The 27,978-nt window shown below is 44.3% G+C and overlaps 1 protein-coding gene across 2 annotated transcripts; it reads right to left on the bottom strand.

Annotated features, from left to right (window-relative positions):
* Positions 1-972: 972 nt before the first annotated feature.
* Positions 973-22,269, bottom strand: ITM2B (integral membrane protein 2B). Of its 2 annotated transcripts, none has more exons than XM_085536188.1 (6): positions 22,029-22,269; positions 9,167-9,298; positions 7,027-7,233; positions 4,802-4,912; positions 2,239-2,389; positions 973-1,699 (listed from the first exon to the last, which is right to left on the bottom strand). In XM_085536188.1, exons 1-6 carry the CDS (start codon positions 22,125-22,127, stop codon positions 1,611-1,613), a joined length of 789 nt encoding a protein of 262 aa, XP_085392314.1. In that variant the 5' UTR covers positions 22,128-22,269; the 3' UTR covers positions 973-1,610. The 2 variants fall into 2 exon arrangements, with proteins under 2 accessions (XP_085392314.1, XP_085392315.1); XM_085536189.1 differs by having other exon boundaries at positions 7,027-7,230.
* Positions 22,270-27,978: the final 5,709 nt, after the last annotated feature.

Raw genomic sequence — 27,978 nt, 5'->3', positions numbered from 1 at the left:
ACTGTTCACGCTGATTTTATCAAGGTTTCCAACATTCAAAGCGATGAAGTACAGGCTAAACAGACAATAAGGTGGACTGAGAACTGGCTGAACAATCTGCCCAGAGGTTTGTGATCAGTGGTATTAAGTCTGACCACAGGGCAGTCCCTAGTGGAGCACTCCAGGAGTTCAATACTGAGGCCAGTACCATTTTGTATCGTGACTACTGGCCTGGACAAGGGGATGGAATGCACCACCAGCCAGTTTGCAGATGTGACGCAGAGAGACCAAATGGGTGTGCTGCCACCAGAGGGACAGAAAGGCTGGAGAACTGGCACCAGTTGGCACATCTAGAGTGGCGAGTGCAGTTTTGGGCTGCCCAGTACAAGTACACATTAACATCCTAGAGTATATCCAACAAAAGCCCATGAAGGTGGACTCAAACATTTGACATATGAGAGGAGAAGGAGAACTGGGACTGTTCAGCTTGGAGGATGCTCAGGGGTTCTCATCCACCTGCATATATGCCTGACTGCAAAATCATAGAACTGCCTGGGTTGAAAAGGACCACAGTGATCATCCAGTTTCAACCCTCCTGCTATGTGCAGGGTCACCAACCACCAGACCAGGCTGCCCAGAGCCACATCCAGCCTGGCCTTGAATGCCTCCAGGGATGGGGCATCCACAGCCTCCTTGGGCAACATGTTCCAGTGCATCACCTGCTTCAATAATCTGCGCTTTGTGTTGGCACAGCCTGACTCACAGCACACTCTTAATAACGTATGTAGCTTAGGAAATACAACAGGGGTTTTGGATATTAACTTTATTTTAGTAAAGCAGAAGGAGACCAGCTCTCACGATACGTCAGTCAGCTTTGGACATCCACTGTGCATGGATGAGTTGTGAAAAAGCATTAATTTTAACATCGAACTTAACCTCAGCCTCCTCCTCTCCTCCTTCACAAAGCAGTCATAGCAAAAGAAAATACAAGTCTTTTAGACAAACAGGTTTATAAGATTTATTTCCCATTGCACATACATGGATTATATACAAGTTAGTAACATAAGTTACTGCTTAATAGTCTAAAAGATCGTTACAGCAAACACTCGCCATTTGGAAACATCAAGTCAGAAATCAAGTCTAAAAAGGTAAATGTGACGATATTTTAAAAAGGAAACAAATTGCACTTAGTTAGGGAGTCAAATACAGGTCTGTCTATATGCTGTAACAAACTATATAGCAGGTAATATTACAGTTAGAAGTAGCTCTTGCAGTCCGTTTGTACATTAACAATTCTTTTCAGTTTTACTTAAAAACTGGTGGATAATTCAAAGACTTTCTCTTCTTCCGAGTATTCGAGATTCATCCCATGAAATGCACTAGCAACTAAGTCTTTATACAATTGCTATTCAAAGATAAGGAGTACACCACGCCTGGAAATAAGGAAAAAAAAACCCTAAAACGTATTGATTTCACGTGTCTCATGAGATGAAAAGTATGGAAGGTGTTGAGCAGTAAAGCCCTGTCCACTACTTACATAAAAGAAGATTTAAAAAAATAATCACTGCACACGATACAAAGGGTGGGGTCATACTGTAGTTTAAAGTCTCCCGTAACAGTAACTTTTCTCCTTACTGTTCGCAGATGAGCGTTTCCATAGCAAACCTGTTCTCAAAATGTCGAATCTTCCGGCAATTGACAGCTTCACGCTTCTGAATGCCTGTGTTAGTAAAGAACAAAGGAAGGTGAACAGAACGGGGGTGATGTATATCAGAGGAGTAACAGCTTCACATCCACTCCCATTACACCTCACTACCAGAACTGGAGAGAGACCCAATGATACCTGCCAACCTCAGCAGCTTTCCATGAATGAGTACCTAGAGCTACAATCCTCTTGTGAATACAACTCTTCCTCACACTGCACTGATATAAATAGTTGATGTGGTCTAATCTGTAAATGATCTGAATGATGAGAACGTGCCCTTCTGGTCCTGGACTACAACGCTATGGGTTCTCTCCTTCTAAAGAGTTCTTTGCTTCTGGGAGTGGGTCAAGAAACAAGATTCAAGTAGAGCATCAATAAAACTAATCACTGTGCCTACATGGAAAACCTCAGACACACTTAAAGCCCTTAAAGTTGCAACGAACAACTCTTGTTTTAACAAAGTCATTCCTTTCAATACAATCAAGCCCACTTATTGAACTCGAGCAGTACAGAACTTCCTCCCAACACAAAGGGTCACATGGAAGAACAATTACCTTTCATGGCTTCTTTGCGCTGCAGCTTGTAGGTTTCCTTGCCACGGCAGAGGCGGTAAATAAAGAATCCCAACTGATCCACATTTTCAATGCGATCAGTAACAATCATCTGTTCATGAATCAAATAGGACTGAGGCAAATATGTTCCAGCCTATAGAATAAAAATGTAACAGCTCAGATGATGAAGGGATGGGTGGCTTTTGACAAAGTACACAAGGAACACTGTGATTCTTTAACATGGCATTATTTTCTTTTCTTTTTTTCCCCAAAATATATAATACTTACAGCATTTTATTATAGATGTGCAAGCATGACTGCGCTATGCAAGTACATAATGCTTACATTCAAAACTTCCACACTCTCCCACTACAGTAAGAGCAGTCTCCAGCATGGGCACATTTTCTTCCAGTAGAACCCATCACCATGGATCAAATCCCACAGCTCTCATACAAAGTCTCCACTTAATTAACAGACATCAGAGGGAGCTCTCCCCAAACAAGAGCTGCAGAAGCACGTTCTACCTCAGCGTACTCTTGCTTCTGGAACATGCCAGGTGCACATCCTGAAGCTTCTTATTTGTGTCAGTACAGAAGCACTGCTTGCTTTCCAAAAATAGGACTGGTTATTATGAAAACAAACCCATCTTCTGCAGCAAAAGATCGCTGCACTTCCCATTGTCAATAAACAACTTGGAATTTCCATTACAGAAGACGACTGTCTTTCCAGCCCAAACAACACACATTGAAAAGAAGCTGCTTGAATGCTATTGTCCAATAAAGAAAGAAAGTGAACGTTCTACGTGCCTTGAAATTATGAGAATCGTCATCAGTATGTACACTGTGAGGAAAGAAGCCGCAACAAATATTCTCCTTTTAAGTAAGAAGGCTACACACTGGGAAGTTCTTTACTAGGAGAGTGATGAGGTGCTGGCACAGGCTGCCCAGGGAGGTTGTGGATGCCCCGTCCTTGGAGGTGTTCAAGGCCAGGTTGGACGGGGCCCTGGGCAACCTGATCTAGTAAAGGTGTATGTTTGGTGGCCCTGCCAGGCAGGGGGTTGGAACTACATGATCCTTGAGGTCCCTTCCAACCCGGCTCATTCTGTGATTCTGTGACTTGTTATTTGGTGAAAAGCTTGGTAGGTGAATCAGTGTAAGTATGTGCAACTTAAACCCCCATCTCTACAGTTCCGGGAGACCTTCTTGGGTTTGTGCCACCCAAACTACAGGACATCCCCAGACCTACTCAGCCCTTCCTTGGGTTTATAGGAAGAAGAGCTCACTGGAAGAACTGCAGGCATTTCCTTTGCCCAGGCACTGTAGGAGCAATTCCCAAACTCTGGGATCCAGCACAGCCACAAATGTAATCATCTTAGAGATGCCTTCTGCGTCACATATGGTTAGAATTGGCCACTTGGCTCAACTATAGTCAACAAACAAACAAACTTGGGTTTCAGCCTTGCTCCCTAAGGAAAGGAAGCCCTTCGCTATTTGCATATTAAAGCAAGCCGTATCAACATATAGAAATGTTATCCCTCAAGCTTTTTACGGCTTTTCAATGGCTTTTTAAAAGCAAAACAGCCCCAAAACACCTCTATCTCCATAAAATGCCCTCTGTATATATTCAGAATTCATTTTAAAGAAGCAACTATTTTAATTTTATGGTTTTTTCCTCCCATGTGCAACCAGTGTGACTGCAGGACAGCAAAGACAATTTTGCTCATTTCATGCATCTGCAAGACAGTTTCCCACATTTCAGCTGCAAAACATTTAGCCTGATTTTCTGAGACATCAAGTGCCCACAGCTTTCTGTTAATACAATGGGAATTAAACAGATGTCTCATAAAATTAGGGCACTCGCTTTGGGGACGGTGATCAGAACAGTTTGCTTCTGCACAGATTTTCAATTAAATACACGATTCCTGGTTATCCTCTTACTTGTAAACCGAGCACATCTGATTTAGAACCAAACGCAAACTAGAAAAGCGACAGATTTTAACAGTGGGATTTTGTGTGGTCTGAAAAAGCCAAGTTAACAAACCGACAAAAAGGAAACTAAACAGGATACACGAAGCATAAAACAAAACAAAACAACAACGAGGTCAGTGAGTTTTTACAGACACCACTTAATTCTCCCAATTCATATTAGATTAGTAAAAACAGAAGACCCTGCGAGATTATCTACTTTGGCCTCCTCAATTTCACAGGCTGTTACGTTCCACCCAGTTGCTATTACTGGGAGAACAGTGTTTCCCTGTGGGGGCACCAAGCCAGCCAGCACTGTTCAATTATCAAACCCTGCTGGGAAGCGATTAGGAGTTCCCATGACATTTCACTGAAATCTCTTGTTCAGTTGTTCGGAGACTGTGGTGTCTCAGCCCTTCTGGGATCGTTGTTATTAAGGGCCCAGAAACCTTATTCTGAAGGTCTGGTGCTTCTTTCTCCTTCCCAAGAAACAGACCCAGGGATCTGACTATACTAAAAAGCTTTCAATTTCAACAGGCTTTGCTAGTCATATCATGCAAATAGGTTGCGCAGAGACCAAATCATTGGAGACTGAACCATACCTTGATGTTGATGAGCAACTCCAAGAAATTTTTTGGTGGCATCACAACTGAAGTGTTCAGAGGGATCACGTAGCACTTATCCAGGCTCAGGTCAAGATAAGCAGTCAGTCTCTGGTGAAGAGATATTTATTTTAATCAAAATCACCTCAGCATCAGAAAAATGATCTAACAGTGTTGGTAAGTTCCTGCTGCCTCATGTTTTTCTTCAAGTTATTGCTTTGTTCTATCTCAAGTCTGTCCAACAAAGCCTAGTCTGAGGACAGGTCAACACAGAGATAGGAGGCATTCTTGATGAGCATCTGCATCTATTACAGGGACTATTGCAAGGTAGCAGGCAATAAGCAGTTCAAATGCATGACTACAATGGAACTACAAAGGTCCACCTAAACCACTAGCAGATGAACTACAGCATTCAGTCACCCCTACTGCCTGCTTTTGGAAGTAACAGAGTCTTGCTCACTCACTCACGTTTTTATTTTGTTCAATAGGAAAAAGAAAACAACATAGAGGAGGAACAAAAATACAATGTTCTAAGTAATGCAACAAATAGAAATCCCTTTGTTCAAAACACTGCTGAGCTGAAGTGTTAATGATTATTCATACCTGAATTATCATCTTCATAGTACCTGAGTTGTTATATCTGTCATTGTTTTATTAAGAGGAAAATAAACAGATATAGAACTCCCAGGAATTATCCTGAAGAATCCTAGGGCTCTGCTCACTGTTCTGTTTCACTGCATCTGTTTTTGCTGAAGAAGACATCTCAAGCTGCTGAAAGCTCCAAGGCTGCAGACACATGTAAAACACTGAGCGCACCACGAGCCCAGCAGTCAAAATAGCACCAGGACAGCAATCCTTAGTGCACATAATCTCATTACATGGGACTATGTGCCCATGGCAAATGCTCCTCGCAGTGACCTTTAGAGCAGAGCGCTAAGGATGCACAGTTAACTCTAAAACCTTAAATTAAGAAGTAAGTTTCTAACACTACATTGTTCCCATTCACTTCCCCCCAAGATGGTCTTTCCTGCTTCAAGATTTTGCTCTAATTCTTAACAGAAGCTCCCTAAATATATTCAGGAATATTTTTAAGTGACACAGCTTAAGCAAGCTATGTTTTCTTTCAAATCTGGTTATGAATATTTGATAGATAGCACTCTTCGTGCATGGAAAAACTTCAAACTTTGAAGTGCACATAAAAAATAGGACACTTCCTTATTCTTTTTCAGACCCGCTTAAAAAAAATAAGATCAGTTCAGTGAAATATTCAAATGTTCACAGAAACTTTGCTTCCTGGAAGCCGGCTACAGAACAGTTCATAGCTATCACTGGTCCATCGAGCTGGTAAAAGAAAAGGGCTTCTAGTTGTTTTACAGCTCTGTCATTACTACTGAGAGCTGCAGGCCTGCCAGCTCTCCTACCAAAAATGTATTGCCAAGACTCCCCTTAAAGTTGTCTCTTACAAAAATAAAGGGAGGGACAGCTCAAAGCACATTGCTACCCTGGTTCAGTGCCTTTAAGAAACAGGGTGTCCGGATGAGGAGCTATGAGATATGGTTTAGTGGTTTGCTGTAGCTACAATAATGGGAGGACGGTTGGACGAGGTGATCTTGTAGGTCCTTTCCAATCTTGTGATTGTATAATTCTAGGGTGGCCTGCACTGCCTAAGGAAAATGGAGCTGCTAGGCTCCTTGTATCTGGAAAATGAGCTCTCTTCCACAGTCACGTGGAAGCTCCTTTCCTTTTGTCCCACAGCTTTACAGTTCTTGAGCTGTGCATAGCAGAGCACCTCTGTGGGCACTGGGACATAACCCTACTGATCTCAGATGCAATCAACCCTTCCAACCTGAAGCCAAAGTCCTTCCGTACTCTCCTCACCACCACAGCGCTTGGTCACATTCTGCTGTGATGGAGTTAACACGTTGAGAAGTACATTTTTATCTTCTCACTCTGAGGAAAGGAAACGGCTCAAAGATTTTCCCCTTTCTAAAAACAGAAATGGTGGTTTACATGCTACCTCATGATGATTGTATAACACTGTACTTTGTATGCTTGGTTAATAATTGCTTCCAGCTTGCTGCTGATCAAAATGTTTCTACTGCCTCCTCCGCCTTCTGTTTCCCTCCCCCCACCAAAATAACTTGGGAGTACATTTATCAGGATGACTGAAGGGGAGCATTTCTCAGGTGTTAAATGCCTTCTGCTTCCTCAGTGATATTCCTTACCCGATGGAAGTCGTGGACGATATCAGCAGGGTCGCTATCAGCAAATTCGGGGACCGGCACACTGATAAACTCAACATCTTCCTCCTCCAGGATCTGGATGTTTTGCTCAATCGTGTGGTAGCGAGCGCTCTGAGCCTCTGCCCCAGACTCGGGTAAACTTAAGCCATCTTCAATGTATTTTATTCCACAGAAATATACACCGCCCTGCTAAAAATAGTGAACAAAAAAGCATCAATAACCTTGTTAGAAGTTTAAAGCTAATATTCTCAAAGCACCATGGAGAAGAAAAACTTGTCAGACTCGACAAAATGTTTTCCCTTTGATTTGATTCTCACGCATAGACCAAAGTCAGAGACAGCTGCTATCCACAACAGGACTATGGGTAAAGTCTCTGTTCTGCTGAACCCAGCGGGAGCCCTTCTCTCGAGTTCAAGGAAAACAGGATCCTAAAAGCAACTTCTTAAAGTGTCATCTTCTGCTTTGTTCCCATTATCCGTGGCATTATTTTTAGAAAGGATATGAAATTCTTAAGCTTGCATGCATGCAAGTTATTATTATTAAATTATGATTTAACTGCAGCCAAACGCTACAACATAAGACACTGAAACTGGTCATCCAAGTCAGCTTGAAAATGTAAATCTCACTCTGCATTTGGCCTTGCTTTGAGCAGAGGGTTGGACCAAATGACTTCCAGAGGTACTTTGCAAGCTAAATTATTCTGTGATTTAAAGAATCATAGAACGGCCAGGGTTGAAAAGGACCACAATGATCTTCAAGTTTCAACCCCCCTGCTGTGTGCAGGGTCACCAACCACCAGACCAGGCTGCCCAGAGCCACATCCAGCCTGGCCTTGAATGCCATAAACCACATTCAGCATATACATATGCACAAGCCAGCACATCTTCGGTGCAAAGTTAGCTCAGTTTCTCAATCTTTCCTTTAACGCAGATCTCACAAACAAGCACCACAGGTCTGAGTTAAGAGGCACTTTCAGTTTCAGCTACCAAGCAAGTGAGAGGTGGAGCAGGTGCTAAGTGCTGATGAAACAGGACTTAGCAATGCAGTGGGCCTTCAGCTGCTCTTAGCCTGCTAATTCACCCAGATGCCCTATGCTGCTTGAGTGTTGTTTGCAACACCGCTGCTCCCCTGCAAAACACATTAACTTCATAGCCTGAGAGCCTATAAAACACAATTTACACTGGAGTTTCTCATGTTCAATCACTCAGCTTTCTACATCAGCAACCAGCAAAATAGAGGGGGGAAGATCTCAACAACAGGAAGAAGATAATTTCTACCTTAAAACTGCATGCACTGAGCAGAGGGCTGGAAGGACTCAAATTCTGCTGATGCTCTCACCCTTTCTGACCTTGTGAATCCTGCAACTCAGCACAGCTTCTGCAAGAGGGGGGGAGCACGCTCAGCCTGCTCAGGTGGCAGCCCAGCAAGTCCAGAGCAACCCAGGTACAACTCCCCAGCAGAAGGCAATATTTCACTCACATCTCCCACGCTGCAGGTAAGTGCTGCACTTCCCTGGCAGCATTGCCTTCACTGGGCTCCTATTGCAATGGTGCCAATTTTGATAATACATGTTGTCAGAGGCCTAACCTTGTTGGTGTGGATTGGATCTGACAGAACGTGTTTAATCACGCTGACTCTGCTTCTCTCAGGTCCTGGGCAGGGCCCATTTCCATATCCCTGCAGAGGCCGGGAAGGAGGAAAGTCACCACACAGCTGTGGCAAGCAGCCCCTTTCCTGGGCAGCAGCAGTTCTGCATTTGTCTAGGGAATATGGGGTCAAATGAGAAGTCTTTCAAGAAGTTAAGCCACTTTCAGTATTTGGCAACTATGTGAAATCTGGGACACCGCTGGGGTTCTTATATTCAAGTCCTATATTCAGACACAATCCTTTCTCTGCAAGTAATGTTTTGAGAAGTGCTGCTCCTTTTCATTTGCCAGCCTTGCTCCTACCTTCCTCTGCTGACAGAACAGGCCTTTAGGAAACCTGAGATTTTAGAAGGACAAAAAGGGGATAAAAAGGTTATTTGGTTTAAGTCAGGCGCTCCTCTTCTAAACACAAGGCGTAAGGGATGAAAACACACAATCCTCCACATAAAACACATAACAAGATGTACTCGACTTACCTGGAATGCGAAGTATTTGTACAGATAGGCACCACCCAGGATCACTCCTGCCAGCATGAAGGCCAACCCGAAGCACATACACCAGCACCAGGCCCTCCTCTGCCCTGCAGGCACCACCACATCCTCCTGCTCCTGCAATGCATCAGAGAGACCTTCAGCACAGTGTTCTCAGTGCACCCAGCACAGCAGATAGCTCGGGCCCAGCGAGCCCAAACACTGCATCCATCCAAAAGGACGTGAGCACTTTATCAGAAATGCTTGAAAACGTCCTTCTTGTTTTGTTGTAAGCAGACCTTCTTTCATTTGAGGTCTAAGATAAGTTGTACTAACCGCCACTTTTCAGACTAAATCAGCAGAAACGAGGAAGAAAATACCTCCCAAAGTGCTCCATAACACACAGTGAGCCATTTTAGGGCCGGCACACAGAAGTATCTGTTGTCAGACAATCTCAGTGTTAACAGCAGCACAGTGAGGAAGATGGTTCAGAAGGGTCAGATGTTTTTTTAGCTTGGTATACGCAATTTAAGTGAACCACAAGAACCAACAGAAGATCAAACGCAGTAAGAAAAGCAAAATAAACCCTTTCTTACGTCGTTCCGTCAGGAAGAGAATATAACACCCCTCTGCTGGAAAAACAAAGAGGATGGTTTAAAAGTTCTACTTAGGGAAGCTGTGTGCTGAAGTTAGCGCTGGCCATGCACTGCTGTCTGCTGTGCGTGTTACACTGAAGAAATGACAGGATATTTCCCCTCTGGGGCACTAGTTTGCATAACCATGCAGTTCCCAAAGGCATCCTAAGCAATAAACTGCTGCTTGCAAAATCTTTCCTCTATCAGCCGCATCACAATGCTTTTCCTCCCCAGAAAGCTTGCATAACTCTCATTGAAAACAAAACAAAGCCCAAAAAAGTAACCTACCACCTTGATACTTCCATACAATGTTTTGAGTCACCCTCTGCAGACCAAGGAAATGAAGGAATCACAGAATCATAGAATCACGAAGGTTGGAAAAGACCTAAAAGATCATCCATTCCAACCGTTCACCTATTACCAATAGCTCCCACTAAACCATGTCCCTCAGCACAACATCCAGTCGTTCCTTGAACACCACCAGGGTCGGTGACTCCACCACCTCCCTAGGCAGCCCATTCCAGTGCCTGGAAGGATAGCACGATCATAGTGTGGTGATTGGGGTGAAGTCAAAACCAAATCCAAACAAGGTGAGAAAGAACACAGGGAAGAGCTTGGAAAAGGTGCTGATGGCTATGATAGACAGTGAGTGTTCAGGCTGTGGTTTGCTGCAGTATTTTCTAATTAGGAGGATTTCCCAAAGCAAGCTGTTGGTGTAGCCCCCAGGCTGCCCTGTTCCACGCAGGAAGGAGCTCTTCTCATCTGGCCGCAGCCATCAGGCAGAGTGACACCAAAGAAGAGGCACTCCCTATAAAAGCTGGGGAGAAGCCAGCACTCCCCAGCATGACTCACCCCAACCATCTCCAGTGGGACAAGCAGCTTTCTGGAGGTACTTATTTCTTGTCACTGATTACAGGGGGAGATTCCTGGTTAACGAGCGAGGCTCCTAAGTCACATAGAGCTAAAATTAGATGATGTGAAACCCACTTTTACAGCACACTACAATTATCTTTCCTACAGAAGTGGCAACGCAGCTTCCTTTGCCAGCCAACAGTTGCCAAAACCTGATTCAGAAACGCTTAAGAGCCAGACTCTGAAGATATTCCACAGATTACGCTTTACATTACCTTGCGAAGTCCTGCAGTAAATCAGATTGTGAAAGCTCCATCTCCATCTCTGGAGGCTTTCATGACTCAACAAGACAGAGAAGCGTCGGACCTTGCTTTGGCAGCTACCTTGTTTCTAAGGGCTGGACAAGAAGACCTCCAGAGGTCTTCCAACCAACATCTCTGTGATTCATTGCAAGGCGAAGGGAGAGTGGCTAGAGAACAGCTGCCACAGTCTGAATGAGTAAACAGTGCAAAAAGACAACTAACAACTTCATGAAGTCTCCACGTTTCTAATTAGCTCAGGAATTCAGTACAAAGCAGCACAGGATTACTAGCTGTGTGATTTTCAACCTGGCTGCTTGCAAAGACTGAGAATAGAATGTAATACCCTTGGTAAGCTAATTAACTTTCAGGTCAGGCTAAGATTCACCATGGACTCCTCAATATATCAACTCAATCATGAATCTAAACCAGATAAAACAAGGATTTTTATGTTGCCCTGTATTATTAGGTAACTATTTCCCTGGATATTTCAATGCATGAAGGACACCTGATTGAAACATTTTAAAATAGCTGTCATTTACACTTTTAATTTAATGTGGAAAAAGCACATAACAAACTATGGGATACAACGCCACAATATTCCCTAGTGAAGAATATAAAGAGTATCTTTATTCTTTCCCTGAGGTTTTACTTCAGTTTTTTTCCTCCCTCAAGCAGAATTGCCCATTTGTGGAATAATTGCCTCCTCTGTTCTTCTATAGTTTTGTAAGCTCTGAAAGATTTACAAAACACACACCTGGGAAATGGTGCAGAAGGGATATTACCGCACCAACACCCACTCACATTGGATCCTCAACCTGAGGATGATGCCACAGAACTAATGTTCTCTGATGCAAAATGAATTAAGAAGAACTGGATACAAGCCCCCAAACAGCTTGTTTCCCTTCATGAACTGACTGGTTTCACCGGAAAACATTCGATTAGCCTATTTCCAAAGGACAAGATATGAAAGAGAAGCATCCCTCTGCCTGTACCACACCAAACCCTACAGTGTTAAAATGCACAGAACTCCTCAATAGCTTCAACCTCGGCAGGAAAAAATTTCTTGTAGATACGAGAGAGAATTGAATACTTCTCATTTTCTTGTGATGTCAACACGTTGGCAGGAGTAACTTAGCTCTGTCTTCTTCCCACAAGGCAGTTATCTGATGCTGCAGCTTTCAGCAAGGACTCCTCCATCAAGTGACCGCAGCAGTCAATGCACAGCTGCAGCCGCCTTGTTACTGGATCTGTAAAACACTGGCGAGCGGGCAAACGACACCACAAGCTACTTAGAGAAGTGCCTCTCAATTAAAGAGAGAGCTTCACGTATTTACAGCCAGCATCAACAGCCCTAGAGCGGAAAGAAAGGGAAAAAATAAGACCTAATAACCCCAACATCTGCAAATATCAGCAATTATTGAAGGCTATTGTGGCTATTGGCCACATATCTTTCGGTTTGATTTTCGTTCTGCTTTCTTCCCTCCTCCCCCACCTCCTTTAAATAAAATGCTGAATTTCAGAGGGACCAAATTAAAGTCTAGGGTAGCATCATGGAACTCTGCTTAGAAACTCCAATACTGAGCTGCAAATGTGTATAATTAGACTTGGTAATTATTTACATTTTCCCCTTGTGGCTCTCTGAACATAGCTGACTATAATTGCTTTAAAATCATGAAAGTAAAGCAGTCTAGAAACTGACAAGGCGTATGTCTAGGCCATAATAAAATGGATGAGAAGATTATCAGGCATTGCTCCTTTGCATAAATTAAGGCCATCAATTATACGATTAGAAATTTTCATATGAACCCATTAACTAAGAACCCTTCTAAACCAGATATGATGGAGGCACTTGGATATGCTGGGGGGAGTGTGGAATGTGACGTGACCATTGCACATCTTTGCACAAGGTAATGGCTCGTACTCCAAAACAGCGACAAAGAGAGAAATAAAACAGCTCTGGGGGAAAAGCCTTTCAGTCTGTGACACAGAGAAACCAGATGCAGAGCATTACTGTGCATTATATGTATTACTAGAAGCGTCTGTAGCTTAATAAGCAGCCCATAATTATACATCTGAGAATAACATCTAATACATATTTTATATAAATACACATACATATATGGATACACACACACACATATATATATTTGTGTGGGTAGAACTGTCTGGAAGCTGTTCTGAGCTGTTTTCTGGGTGCCAGCTTGTTCACACAGATGGACAGACTCAGCAAATATTGACCAAGTGTGGTTTTAATAGTGGAATGGGGAGAAGGGCAACTAATGGCAACTCCCTACAGGAGCATCAGTGAAGGAAGCTAAAAAACCCTGCAATAAAATACCAGCCCAGCGGCTATAGAGAGTGGATTTTGTTGATCAAGTGTGCCTGCTCTGACTTGCAGATCTGACATCTGTAGAAAAGCCTCCCAAAAGACAGTCAATATGAAGTGACCTTAATTTAGAAAGAACTCTGCATTCCTCCTGTGGTATTCCTGCCTGAAGACTGCTCCAAGCCTGGTATTCTATTTACTGCTTGCTGCGGATGGGAAATTAAGGAAGGCTTTTGCAAGGCTCCTCACCCAGCTGGCAGATGCTGCAGAACTGGAAGGCCATCAATACTCTCAAGGAGCAACTTTATGCTTCCTAATAAAATTAAATTGATATTTGAACAATGACGATCTTTTAACCTGCTAGCCGCGAAAACAGGCGCTATATACAATAGATGCCTTAGAGAGCTCCTGCTTGTCACAAGGAGCGATGTATTCTTTTGACTCACAGCCTGCTCCTCCTCTGGCAAGGTGGACAAGGACTTGTCCCTCTGGGCAAAGGCTCTCTGACTACGGAACTGCTTGAAAAAGGACACGGGGAAATGGTTTTAGGTTAAAAGAGGGAAGATTTAGGTTGGATGTTAGGGGGAAGTTCTTCACTAGGAGAGTGGTTAGGCCCTGGAACAGGCTGCCCAGGGAGGTTGTGGATGCCCCGTCCTTGGAGGTGTTCAAGGCCAGGTTGGACGGGGCCCTTGGCAACCTGATCTAGTAAATGTGTATGTTTGGTGGCCCTGCCAGGCAGGGGGTTGGAACTACATGATCCTTGAGGTCCCTTCCAACCCGGGTCATTCTGTGAATTCTGTGTGAATTCTGTGAAAAACAGACCTTAATTCTGGTGTCACTTGCAATGTTAACCCTCTTCCTGTATTCACAGTATCTTCTATAAAAAACGTTCCACAAATGTTGTGCATTAACAAACCCAGCAGCGTCGAGAAGATAAATTCCAAGCTCAAAAGTCAAAGGTTCTTTTTTATATGAGCCAAACGCCACCTTTCACCAAGTAACAGGGCTGTTTTCCTATAAAATGAGGCGTCTCAAATGAATCATTCCACGGTTCAAACATCACATCCATGGTGGCATAAAACATTACAGGTATGGTTTAGTAGCTTGTGATTGTAATGTTGATGGGAGGATGGTTGGACTAGATAGTCTTGTAAGTCCTTTCCAACCTCGTGGTTCTACGATTCTGTTAATAGAAGCAACCAGCTCAAGACCTAAGATCTAAGAAAGGGAAGGAATGCCAAGATCAGTTCTAGTGGATGGGAAACACTGCAAAGACACAGGTGAAGGGAGAGTGAAAGCAAAGGAGAGAACAGGGAAGCAGGAAATAAAATTAGAGAGCAAGATGATGGAGCAGACAGAGCTCAATGTCTGCAGGAAGTCGTGGAGAGAATTACAACTGCAAAGTGAATGCAAAGGGCATGAGTCAGCTGTTCACCCACAGCTACGTGATAGAGACAATAAAACAAATGCACCTTAGAAGAGTAATCCTGCACCTCTTAACTGATGTGAGTAATCCTCATTTACCTAAACACCGCCTTCAACCCCACAGATTACAGAACGTAATAGCAGCCAGCAATTAAAGAGGATGGGGAAAGACATTCAGATGAAGAGGACTCTCACTAGTCTGCCTCTTTAATTAAACTCAGCAGTAGCGCTGTTAAGTGTGGTTATTTTTACTGTTAGCTTTGGTCCTACACAGATCAGAAAGTGAGGAGGAAACACTGCTTGTGTGGCCAAGGCAAGAACTTTCTCCAGCTGATTCTCCTGCTCTACTTTTGTATCTGCATCCCAAGGGGTCTACAGCAATCGTACACATGTATTTTACATCTATTTCTCCAAATTGTTCCTTTTGTCTCTTTTCCCTTCCAAGATCCTCCAATTCCCCTCTCTCACCACCAAAACCAGCAGTGTCGAGTCTTCCTATAAATTTCTTTATTGCCCCAGATCCACGTTGCTGTTATTTTACACCTTCCAGAAGTAGCGTTTGTAGTCTCTACCATACAGAGAGCACTGACTGACCTACCCTCCCCTCATCACTGCTCTACAAGATACACCACTCAGAGTCAGCGCCCTTATCTGCTTGGGAAGACGGGCTGGGCTGCGTTAACACCCATCTGCCACACTAAGCTGTACCTCTGTTCCTCTTGTCCTGCACTCACGGCCAAGGGCTGCCCCTCCTTTCACTTCCTGCTCAGCAATTAGCACAGCAGGATACCAATACCACCTTACCTTCCCTCTGAACACCAGGAGCCCTTCTGTGCCGTGCAGTGATGGAGCACTGGCACAGGCTGCCCAGAGGCTGTATTCTTCTCCCTTACCCTGAATTAGCACCAGTGCTCAAAAACAGGAACTCAGAAGGCTCCTATTCCATTTAAAACAGATCGATACTAAATTATCTTTTTGACCTTGGGTGTTCTAGTTCCTGTCTCTTCCTTATCCTGCTCACTTCTTATCGTTGAATGTTTCTCCGTGTCTTGCTCTGACTGCCTGAATCTTAGGCATCAGTCTGACAGAACGCTATGTGGATTCAACCTAGATTTCTCTCAAGACTCTTCTCCCAAATGGCGATGGCTCTTTCACCCAAGAGATCTCATTAGCATGCACATACGCACCGCTGAGCTTCAGAATTTAATAACTCTATTCCCAGTTCAGCCACAGATGGCATGTCATCTTGAGCAAGTTACCAACGTTACATCTCAGTTTCTCTTTGAATTGGAATTCACCACTACAGAATCATTTCAAGTTACAAGAGACCACATGAGGTCCCCAGGTTGAAGCGGGTGGACACGGAAGTCTGACCGGGTTGCTCAAGACTCTCATCCCACCAGGTTCTGACCACCTGCACTCTACATAAAAAATACTCTGTATTTTTAACATGTGGATGAAAAAGCTCTCAGCTTACGGTGAGCCTTATGGCACTTCATGGTATCAACACAGAAGAGCTTACCTTGAAAGTCCTAAATTTAATTGCGCTCTTGAACTATTCTAACAATCTGATGGAGTTTGCTTCAATTAAACTATTCAAAGCTGGAAGGAGAGGGTATGAATCCCAGCACTCAGCACCGCACTGGTTCATACCTTAAAGAGATACACCGTCAGGAATCAAAATGCCACACCAGACAGAAAGGACTCACTGCAACCAGAAACCTTCCACACAAAAACCCACTGCTCTATGTGGCAGCCTCAGAAAGTCACCCTCCATCTCACTCCGCAAAGGGACTGCACTGCCACATGCTCAGCCACACAGGTTTTCTATGTAGGCTGTATCTTCTACATCAAATAAGTATGATTCAGCAGCCATGTGATTAAACCTGTGCACAGGCCTCATAGGGAGAGATCCACCCCGCAGATCACTGCCACCACAGTCATGATCCCCCAACGTCTGGCTTTACCATGACTATCTCATTCCGCCCTCAGAACAGCAGAAAACCTCCATCAAAAGCAGGATTTTCAATCTCAGGGGGAAAGGAATCACAAATTACCTGAGAATTTATATGCAGGGAACTCTACTCCTCAAACATGTGAGCTTTATTTTTATGTAAACGTAAATGTCAATTAAAAAATATATCCGTATACCCACTCAAAATGCTATTTAGAAAGTATCACCTTGTTTTGTTTTTCCCCAAGATTCCTATAAGAGCTGTTAAACAAGCTCTATTCTGCCTTTTTTTCCATGGTAAGCATTTAGGGCTGCAGTGGCGCACAGGAGGTTTGCTTACGGATGCAGCATGGAGCTGAAGTCTCTCCATATCCGCTGTGGCCAAAGCCTCGGCCACGTGATGTCTGCTACAAAACCACTGGTGATTTTATTGCGAGCTCGATCTTATTAATTCTCTCATTCCTTTGGTTTACCACATCTGTAAAATGAGGACAGATAGCTGAGTTTTTAGAAATTAGCATGCTTTTCATCCCTAGATTCAAAGTAATTTCCACCGAGAATAAAAAGCGGTACGTAAACAGTAAGAAAATGAATGTTATATTATTCATGTAGACCGGGAGACTAAAAGCAGATAATGGTAACCTTTGTCCATCACTGCACAGATGGGAGGAAAGACCAAAAAAAACCCAAAGGAATCCATGCAACAGCAAACAGAACACACCATTACTTATCCCAGTGCTAACTCTTGTGCTTGAAATAAGTCATAACGTTATTGAAAGAAAGTCATAATGTTACTGGAAGCGCCAAATAAAAGACGTTTTTAATGATTAAAGCTTTAACAACGCAAGATTCGCTGTCAAAGAGATTCCCTGAGAGCCAGAGAGAATTATTTCCTTGTATATAAGCTACTCAGAGTCTGTAGCTGTTGGCTACTGAACAGAAGAACGTAGAATGCCAATAGATGTTCAATGCAGCTAAGCTAAGTGAACACGTTATTGGAGGTAAGCACGCTCACCATCCTTACTACAGCCACCCAAATGGCCATTAGCATACATGGAAATTCATTGAACTGCTTGTAGGGGGGAAAAAAAGGAAAACCCTGAGCAAAGAAAGAAAACCAATTTATTTGAGCCTATAAAAAACAAATGTGAAATTACATTGCCACTGTAGATGGCTCATTAAAATAGTTCACATGGAAAGCACACACACACACACACACATTATAGTTTTAAATCCAGCTTTTATTGGAATGGATATTCATATGTTGGAATGGACACTCATTATTAAGGAAGGAGTCTAAAGCTTCATCTCCATGGAAAAGATGTGATGATCTACACAGCAAAGCAATACAGAACCACGTTCAGTACTTCCACTGTCTGCATACAGCAATACAAACAAAAGTCAGGCAGGAAAATGGGAAGAAAAGAATTCAGTTTGCTTGAATCTGTTTTTTAACTTCTCATTCTCTTTTAAGTAATCATGTCTTAACCCACAACGCTCTGACAGATTGCAGAAAATGGTTCGTTTTATGACCTAGTTGCATTAGAGAATATATAGGAAAACAAAGACTGCTCTTTCTTTACAGGCTTATATAAAATTTGGTTGGAGAAAAGACTGCCAAGGGCGTAAGAAAGGTTCGTTAACAGCAAAGAAAAGCCCAACACACACATACAACAAAACAACCACGTCACAGATTGGGAAAACTTGTTGACACCGTCCCCCCCTTGATGGAAGGGAGCACCTGAGGACCCAAAGATCTTCTGGGAGGACTGAGTGAACAGGCTGTACAAAATGCCTGAAGATTTCAGCTACACTCTTAACCACCTCCAAAGACCTATTGTAAAGAAAGACACAGAAAGGCCATGCATGGTATTCTAAACTGAGGCCAAGAATTAAAGCATAACTGGGGTTATACTAGATGACCTCAGTCTTCTCCAACTTTAATGATTCTACGATCATCTCAAAGACTTGAGTGGGAACCAGTAGATATGGAGCCACTTTCACAATAGCAATGAGTGATTTATGTGGAGAAAGGGTTAACACTTGATTTTTAAACTCCTTTTAAATCATAGAATCATAGAATTACCCAGGTTGGAAAGACCTTGAAGATCATCAAGTCCAACCGCAGCCTAACCAGAACCCTAACTCTAACAACCCTACACTAAATCATATCCCTGAGCACCACATCCAAAAGGCTCTTAAACACATCCAGGGATGGCGATTCAACCACCTCCCTGGGGAGCCTATTCCAGTACCTAACTACCCTTTCTGTAAAGAAGTTCTTCCTAATATCCAACCTAAACTTGCCCTGGCGCAACTTGAGGCCATTTCCCCTCGTCCTGTCACTTGTCACTAGTGAGAAGAGACCTGCCCCGCTCTCACTGTAAGAACCTTTCAGGTACTGGAGGAGGGCAATAAGGTCTCCCCTCAAATAGCATATTCCAATGCATAAGATCACTGCCTTTTGCCAAAGCTTTCTTTGGAGCTGTTGTTCCCATGATACAACATCTACTCCACTCACGCCTCCCTCTCCTGACTTCGCCGGTCACATAATTACCTATCAGCATCTGAGTCAGAAGTTATTGGGCAAGTTTTGGAGAGGTCAGATAACCTCTATTCCACATCCATCAATCTATATTGGCTGCAAACAACCCATTAATAACCCCTAGGAATATTATCTACTTCAGAATAATCTGGAAACAGCAGAGTTGCAGATTTCATGACACTGCACTGGGAAAAGCAGCAAAACGAGACTATCAGAGGACCAGCCCAAAAGATAACGCCACAAATCCTCACCTTCCAGCCATTACAAAGTAACTGGCTCCATTCACGAACATCAGCTGGTTTACAGAGACATTCTGCTCAGATCTCTGCGTGTTCTGCTGATCCTCCTCCATTTTTCATTCCCTTCCATTTACTTTGGAGCAGAACTCCTCCCCACGACCTTCCTTATAGCATCTTATGAGGACTCTCTTACCTTGGGCGTTTAACCCACGTTCACTCTTGTGACCCAGATCTATTTATCACCCTACAGAAACCAGAGAGAGGAAAACTGATTTCCAAAAGGTGGCTTTATAAGAGACGTGACCTCTTTTTTTTACAGTCTACCAGCATTGGCTCCTCTATATCCATTCCCACAGTGCCTTCCAACCTCACTTGAAGCTAAGCATCTTCCAGCTATAAAGTAAGTGATATGAATAATGCATTTGTCAGATGTGGTTTATTTCTCCCTTTCCGAGGAAGACCTGCCCAGGCAGTAGAAGAGCCTCGTAGAAGGGGAGGAAAGATTGTTTTATAGTATATTTATATTAAATAAGGCCAAGTTCAAAGAGAGCGTCCCGCACTCATCTCAGCGCTGTTCAACCTGCATGGGTTGCACAGCCTTTTCTACTGAAGCTACGGCACGTTGCTCAGCTCTGCTTTCATTCCTGCTTTAAAATACACGGAGAAACAAAAGCTTACTTGAGAGAACTTTGCATATTGTGTAGGTCTGCAGTTCTGCTAAGACATGATGGAAATATGTCAAGGAGAACGTCAAAGGCTCTGTGTCCCTTAAGAGCATTCATTGCTTTTGGAATTCTCATCTGCAGAGAGCATCCGTTCCTAACGTGCTATTTTAGGACTGTTTTTAAGCTTTGTACAGGCGTGCTCATCCCCTGATAACAGCGCGAGGCTCCAAAGAACTTAGAAGAGCTACTGGGAAACCAGACCACCTTTTGACCTGGTTAAATGAGTGCTCGCAGTTCTCATTTCTGGGCAAGGAAAGCAGTAACGAGAACTGAGCAGAATTAAGGCAGATCCTGCTGCTCTTCCTCAGCCCAAACAATTTCCAGCTCCGCATTAAGGAAATCATAGTCAAATAGCACGTTTCCGTCAGGATCTGGACAGGGTCAGGAGCACTGGCTCTCCAGTGTACCCTCAGTCAGCTGTATTTTGTCTGTGCGGCACTTGGAACAACAACCCAAATTGGTAGGTTATCCATATGGAAACAAAACCATCCAGGGCAGATCTGAATTGCGAGTTCATAGGAAAAACCCTCCAATTTCAGGAACTTGTCATCTCCGTCTCACTCACACAGCACCCAGCATCAGACCGACTGCCAAACCCAGGGTATGGACACAGCTCCACAGCTTAAGCTGGGAAAACCCATTACCTCCTCCAGGAGGACTCCCCTGCTCACTGCAGTGAGGTGCACAGATTGCTTTAATTAGGGATTCCTCTTAATTGCAGGGAATCTCAGTGAGACCAACGCTGTCTCTTGTTATGACACATTGTTGCTTACCCTTCTAAGGACTCGACTTTTTGGTCTGATTTCCCTCAATGCTACAGAAAAGTTTAATTAACCATTTGCTGCACCCAGGAAGATGTTCCTACAGGGCAACTTGTGATCCCTCCTAGGCTCTGGAATGACATGGAGAGCTTGGCCCCAGGAGAACCACAGCACAGAGGGACCGTGGTTATGGGGCATAGCAGTGATGGGCTGATGGTGACCTCTGAGGTTTCCTCCAGCCTTTATGATGCTACGGCAAAGCCTACACTAGGGGATAATATCACACCAAAGGATCAACTGTTACCACCTCTCCAGGCAGAATTTCATCACTGAGACTTAAAGAATCCAGAAGTTTTCATCCCCCTTCCAAAGAACTCCGAGCAAATTACGCTACTTCTAATTAAAACAATGCTTTGATTACGGAAGCAGCCAAAACCTCAACCTTCAAACACGGCTATTCGGCGCAGTTCTGCCCTTCTGAAGCTGGAGCAGCGGGCTCAGAGCGGCTCTTTGTTGCAGGGCTTTGGGGGCGACCGCTCCTGCGGCTTCACCCTCCGCCCGCGGGGCCGGGCAGCGCCGGGGCCGCTCCTCCCCGCGATGCGGCACGGAGCGCAGCCCCTCGCAGGTCGGGACGGCACAAAGGGAAGACGAGAAGGTGTTAGAAAGTCAGCCCGAAGGCGGCCCGAGAGCTGTCGGGCTTTAGAAGAAGAATTAAAATAAGAAGAATAAAACAAAATAAGAATAAAAAAAAAAAAAAAAAAAAAGAAAGAAAGAAAACACAACGCACCGACCGCTGCCGTAGCACAGCGCGGAGGAGCGGAGCTTTAAAGCTCGCTCTGCTGTCAGCCATTTTAGAAGCGTGAGCGAGGGGCGCAGCGCTGTGCAGCTCTCCCTCCCGCCCCGTCCGCGCCTTATGGCTGCGAGGGGGCTTAAAAAAGAAGAAGGAAAAAACCCCAACAAGCAGAAAACAAGCAGTGATAGACGGCTCCGGCGTACGGCCGTGCCCCGGCGGCACCTCGCTCCGAGCAGCCCGCGGGGAGCCGGGCACGGCGCTGCCTCCAGTGCTGCCGGCCGCCCCCGCCGCTCCGTGCCCGCCGCCCTCACCTTGGCGTCCGGCGGCAGGATCAGCACCTGGCTGTTCTCCTCCTCCTTCTTGGCCGCTTCCTTCTGCGCCAACGCGGAGTTGAACGACACCTTCACCATGGCGGCTACCGCGCTGGGAGGCAGGGAGAACGAAAGGGAACGCGGAGCCGCGAGCTTCCTAACAACCCCCGCTACCCCCCGACCCACAAGTGCCGCCCCGACCCTCCGTGAGGCGGCGGCGCAGGACGCGGAGCGGAGAGGCGGGGCGCGGGAGGAGCTCCGCCCGCACGGCAACGTGTGGAGGCCGCCCGCTGTACCCGCCGGGCCGGCTACGCCCACCGCCGCCCCGGGTACCCACCCGGTGATCCGAGACCAAAAATGGCTGATGGGAGAACTACAGCAACCTGGTTCATCCCGTCTACCTGAAATACTTTCACCCGTGGATAATATACGGAACTTTATTTTCTCTGATAAAGGTGTAAAATCCACCAAGCAAACGCGTTACGTGGTCACAAGCTGCACGTTGCCTCAGGTATTCCAGGAATTCAGTGCAGCTGCCTTAAAATGCACTGAATCTTTCACAGAAGCATAAAAAAGGCACTGCTGCACAGAGGGTGAAAGGCAGAGCCTTCCCTTGGCCCTTCCCAACCACAGGGAAGCACGGGAGGATGGGTGTGCAGAAAACAGTTGAGGGCCAAGGCTTGGCATTTCCTTATCTCTGCCAAAGGATATCTCACACCCCAGGCGGCACACACTCTTATCTTTCCAGATCAGATGCTCTCTGTCTGCTTCTTGAATCATGTTGCCCTTCCATGAGTGGAGAACGGCAGTGCCCTTATGGCATCGCTACTTCTGTCCTTCTGCTTAGCGAGGATTTAGGATATTTGGGGTTCTGGTTCTCTCTCCTACCTCTCTGACAGACAAGGCTTTGGTTCCATTTTGTGGAAAGTGAAGTTTCATGTTGTTTTTTGGTGCCATTGCTTAACGAGTTGATCGAGCCATTCTTTTAGCCCAGACTGTTTGTTTTGGTTGGGACTATTGGTGTTATCAAACAGGACAAGGGGAAATGGTTTTAAGTTGAAGGAGGGAAGATTTAGGTTGGATGTTAGGGGGAAGTTCTTCACTAGGAGAGTGGTTAGGTCCTGGAACAGGCTGCCCAGGGAGGTTGTGGATGCCCCGTCCTTGGAGGTGTTCAAGGCCAGGTTGGACGGGGCCCTGGGCAACCTGATCTAGTAAATGTGTATGTTTGGTGGCCCTGCCAGGCAGGGGGGTTGGAACTACATGATCCTTGAGGTCCCTTCCAACCTGGGTCATTCTGTGATTCTGTGATTCAAACATTTGGAGCCCAACCTCTACAGCGAACTCCTCAATTGCAATTAGTCTCCAAGCTCTATGGTGATACAACTCTTAGGAAGAACTTACTTTTCACTATCTCTCTAAAATGTAGCCGCTACAACAAAGCATGAAACAAGCCTGACAAATCTATTTCAACTTGGCTTATGCCTTCCGGCACCTCAGTCATCCCTGCTGTGAATAAAGCCAATTAGAGTGCACAAGTGGCACCACAGCGGTGAGTTATGCCATAATCCAGCCAGCTGCTTTGCATGGCCAGCTTCTGCACCCACGTGGAATTCAGGGGTCCACCAAGACACAGCAGCTTGCCTGACTGGGTCTGTATTATGTCTGATGGAAAATTACCATGTGCAATATGCAGCAGTTTACCTGAGCTTACAGCACCCAGTTGCCTGCTCTTAATTTCAAAGGTAGGATCGCTTGCAACATAAGCCAGAGTCTCCCTTGTTTGAAGTCAGTAGGACTCAGGCTTTTCTCTTCAATCTTACCCTGTGCTCACATTCAATGCAAATGCTTTTACTTCAACTCGAGCTGAGTGTCACCCGTGAAGCGCCAAACTGCAGGAAGGCAACCTTTATATTAATTTATTAACATTTTATTTGCTCATTAAGCATCGATGATTTGGACGGCACTGGAGAAGGCTCAAATTAAAGACTGTTGCTGCCCAAGGGATTTTATAATCTAAATCAGATACAGGGAAAAGAAAAATTCTCAGGGAATCTAAGGACACAGAATAACTTGAAGGCTCCCTTTTCCCTTAAGCTCTTTTCCTTCTCTCTGTTCACAGAAATGAAAATCATGCGCAAGCTCTTGTCCTCTTAGTATCCAAGCAGCTGCTGCCCCTTCCTTTCCAGCCCAACATATACTATTCTGTACATTAAACATATGCTGCAAATATCCTTTGATTTTTAGGATTAATTGAGCTGGTATAACTGCTCCTTTTTGCTTTCTTTACAGAAAGGGTAGTTAGGTACTGGAATAGGCTCCCCAGGGAGGTGGTTGAATCGCCATCCCTGGATGTGTTTAAGAGCCGTTTGGATGTGGTACTGAGGGATATGATTTAGTGTAGGGTTGTTAGAGTTAGGGTTCTGGTTAGGCTGCGGTTGGACTTGATGATCTTCAAGGTCTTTTCCAACCTGGGTAATTCTATGATTCTATAACTACCTGAAGGGAGGTTGTGGTGAGGTGAGTGTTGGGCTCTTCTCCCATGTAACTAGAGATAGGACGAGAGGTGATGGCCTTAAGTTGAGCCAGAGGAGGTTCAGGATGGACGATAGGAAAAGCTTCTCCAAAAGAGTGATGGAACGAGCTGCCCTGGGAGATGGTGGAGTCACCATCCCTGGGGATGTTCAATAAACATTTAGATCATAGAAGTCTTTTTCACCCTTAGTGATTCTGTGATTCTATGGGTACAGCATGAGGCCCCTTGCTGCTCTGATGCTATAAAGTTATTTCTGCTTAGCAACTGTTTTTAGGGTAAACTTCTGCAGCGCTTCGTGAGTTACCCAGTACAAAGCATGAAAGGCTCTATCATGTTCGAACAGGTTTCAGTGGGGCTGCTGTTCAACCCTGCTCACAGAACAGTGCGCTGTACACCCTGTGCTGAAGAGTTAATTTCCCCGCTAGCTGCTCTGCCACACCTAAGACAAACTTTCTCCCCAGCAGCAGGAGTCAGAGGCTGCACCCAGAGGTGACTGAAGCATCAGCTGGTACCCTCAGGTGAAGTTTCATGTTACACTGAATTTTGGAGGCTGTATGTAGATCTGCCATGGTAGCATCCCCATTGCTTCCTGTGAGTCAGTCTTTGTGTGGTCACAGATAAACTGGATCCAAGAGAGAAATGTTTGGGTTTTTTTTCCCCTCATTCCTGCCCCTGCCCTTGATTGGTGTAAGAACTTGAACACCACGATCCCCAGGCTTACCCACAGGGAAGCAGCCAGAGCTGGCTGGTGGGGGAGGAAGGAAAGGAGCAGTGAAAGGGCTCCTTGTAGGCAGCAGCCCTCACAAACTTATCTTTGGATGTAACACAAAACCTCACTCTCAATATCAGAACAAATGGCATTACACGTCTGGTAATGAAGATGTTTAGGGGAGTTAAAATGGCCCAAATGTCGAGATCCCCATTTTCATCACTTCTCTTTTCCTGACATCCAGGGCATCCTGGAAAACAGAGGAGCAGCAATAGAAATCACCAGGAGCTGCAGGAGAATGCTGGAAGCAGAGGATGAGGTCTGCTGCTTATACTATACAGTAATCAGAGCTATCCTCATTCCTTCTTTTGAGATAAAACACATGCTTACATTTTAATTACCTTTCTACTCAATATACAGGCTTGTAGAGGAGTTCACCCTGTTTTATATCTTCTCTAAAGTATCCATAAGTTCAATAAGATGAGACCTGGCTTAATAAAAATAAGGAAAGATTTCCCCAGGGATGCTGTGGCATGAAGGAGGTTTCTGTCATGATGTGGTCATTCAAGTAAAGCAGAGCAATACATGAGGGTTTCTCACCTCTAACTTGGCATTATACAGCACAGACCTTTCACTATTTGTTACAAATTCAGAATGAGGAAAAAAAAAAGTAGTGAGAGTGAGGTTTACAGCAATCATTTATACTTGTTTTAAAACTTCCTTCAAGAAAATTCCCTAAGAGACCGCCTTCTCAGATCATGAATGGATTTGTGGAAAGCTGTTTATCCCTCAGAATGCCTCACAGTTTGGCTTATTACAGAGAGAAAAATGAGTAACATGCAATCTCTCACCAGTTTTTTTTCTCTTTAGAATGATTTTAAGGTACGGAGCCAACAAACTGTCACCTTTATAGTTTTGAGGCTGGTATCATAGAATCGTAGAATGGCCTGGATTGAAAAGGACCACAAAGATCATCCAGTTTCAACCCCCTGCTATGTGCAGGGTCGCCAACCACCAGACCAGGCTGCCCAGAGCCACATCCAGCCTGGCCTTGAATGCCTGCAGGGATGGGGCATCCACAACCTCCTTGGGCAACCTGTTCCAGTGCGTCACCACCCTCTGAGTGAAAAACTTCCTCCTAATCTCTAATCTAAATCTCCCCTGTCTCAGTTTGAAGCCATTCCCCCTTGTCCTGCCGCTATCCACCCATGTAGACAGCCATTCCCCCTCCTGTTTGTATGCTCCCTTCAAGTATTGGAAGGCCACAATGAGGTCTCCCTGGAGCCTTCTATTTTCCAAGCTGGAAAATGGGGCGGTGTTCTGATTACAAAGATGAAATTCTGAAGAAGCTGAAGAAATATTTCCTAGCTTCTCAGGAAATCCCTGTGGTCTGTTGTTATGAACTTCTCTGTATCCAACAAAATACATCATTGGCTGGAACAGCGCAGGCTAAAACAAGCTGTGGCGAGTTGACTACCTATTTGTTCAGACACCACACGAGGGAAATATATAATGCAAGAAAAATAAAAGTAATGGTTATTTGTAGAGAAACACAGAATTTTAGAGAGAAAACAGCAGCCTCAGTCTAAGATTCTCAGCTCTCTCCTCTGGAGATGGTTAGACAAGAAAAAATCTATCTTCCTGCCTATGACTTCATTCTGTAGTTACTGAAGTAAAGAGCAATATTCCCATTAACTGAAGTTGTACAATTATGAGTCTTGGCTGCCTCAGAGATAAGCCATCAATCTTGTCTCTGCTGAACAAAGGAGCTTACAATCCCCTTTCAAGATTATTAACATTTATGTACCAGCATATATTGGCCATTTCTGGAAGCAACAGAGAAGAACACAAAGGGTTTGGGGCAAAATGTATCACTCAAATGATTTGACAAGAACCCCTCATCAGTCAAAGGCATGAGCCAATGACTTTACATGACTACACTGCCAGCAAAGCAGTTGGTTTTCTTTCAGTCTTAATAATTCATAGCACAAAATAATTAGATTCCTAAATACTACCACTCCTTCTAAATGGAAACCATTTTATAAATAGGATAAAAATATTAAAGTTTAGTAGAAATAAATTCCTTACATAGATTGCACATGGAAATATCATATTTAAGTGGTCCTCTGCAGTCAAACCCGAGGCGGCTCACGTATTGAATATCTGTACCAGCATGCAGCTTGACACAAAAGCAGGACCTTAAGGTGAAAAACAGTGGATCGTTTCTGCTGCCTTTTCTGCAGTAAGGCTGCCATTTGCTTTCAATAAGAGACTGCCTGAGTAAAGGCAATAGGAGCAGGTCCCATATTTGAAAAGCAAGAGCAAACAGAAGTAAATAGGAACTCGGAATAAAGGAGAAGGAGCCAAAAAACAAAACAAGCAAAAAAAAAAAAAAAAAAAAAAAAAAAAAAAAAAGAATAAGGAGAGCAAGGGAAATAAACAGTATAATGAGACTGGGAGTGTGGAGATTAAGTCAATTTTCATGCTAGTTTTAAAGTCAAATTAAGAAGAAAACAATAACTTATATGTTAAATCCATGTATACGGATAGACGCGATTTGGCGTATCACGCTTTCCTCAGTACACATAGGGGTTATCAGCCTTGTTTGGGTTTAGAAGGCCTACAGAGATGCTCCTCGGTGTGAAGTGCTTGAATAAATCACATTATCATATTTACTAGACTCTGTTTTCTCCTCTGTTTTGTCTTAC

This window comes from Coturnix japonica, chromosome 1 (assembly GCF_054131305.1).
Source record: "Coturnix japonica strain WE chromosome 1, WE-NBRP24, whole genome shotgun sequence".
NCBI classification, from domain to species: domain Eukaryota; kingdom Metazoa; phylum Chordata; class Aves; order Galliformes; family Phasianidae; genus Coturnix; species Coturnix japonica.
The sequence above is the reverse complement of the archived record's forward strand: the minus strand, read 5'-3'. Positions and strand labels throughout refer to the sequence as shown.

Coding starts and splice junctions, on each gene's coding strand:
- ITM2B (XM_085536188.1), bottom strand. CDS start 22,127: ATGGTGAAGGTGTCGTTCAACTCCGCGTTGGCGCAGAAGGAAGCGGCC. Junction 7,234..9,166: donor ACAAATACTTCGCATTCCAG/GTAAGTCGAGTA, acceptor CACTATTTTTAG/CAGGGCGGTGTATATTTCTG. Junction 1,700..2,238: donor GCGCAAAGAAGCCATGAAAG/GTAATTGTTCTT, acceptor TTACTAACACAG/GCATTCAGAAGCGTGAAGCT.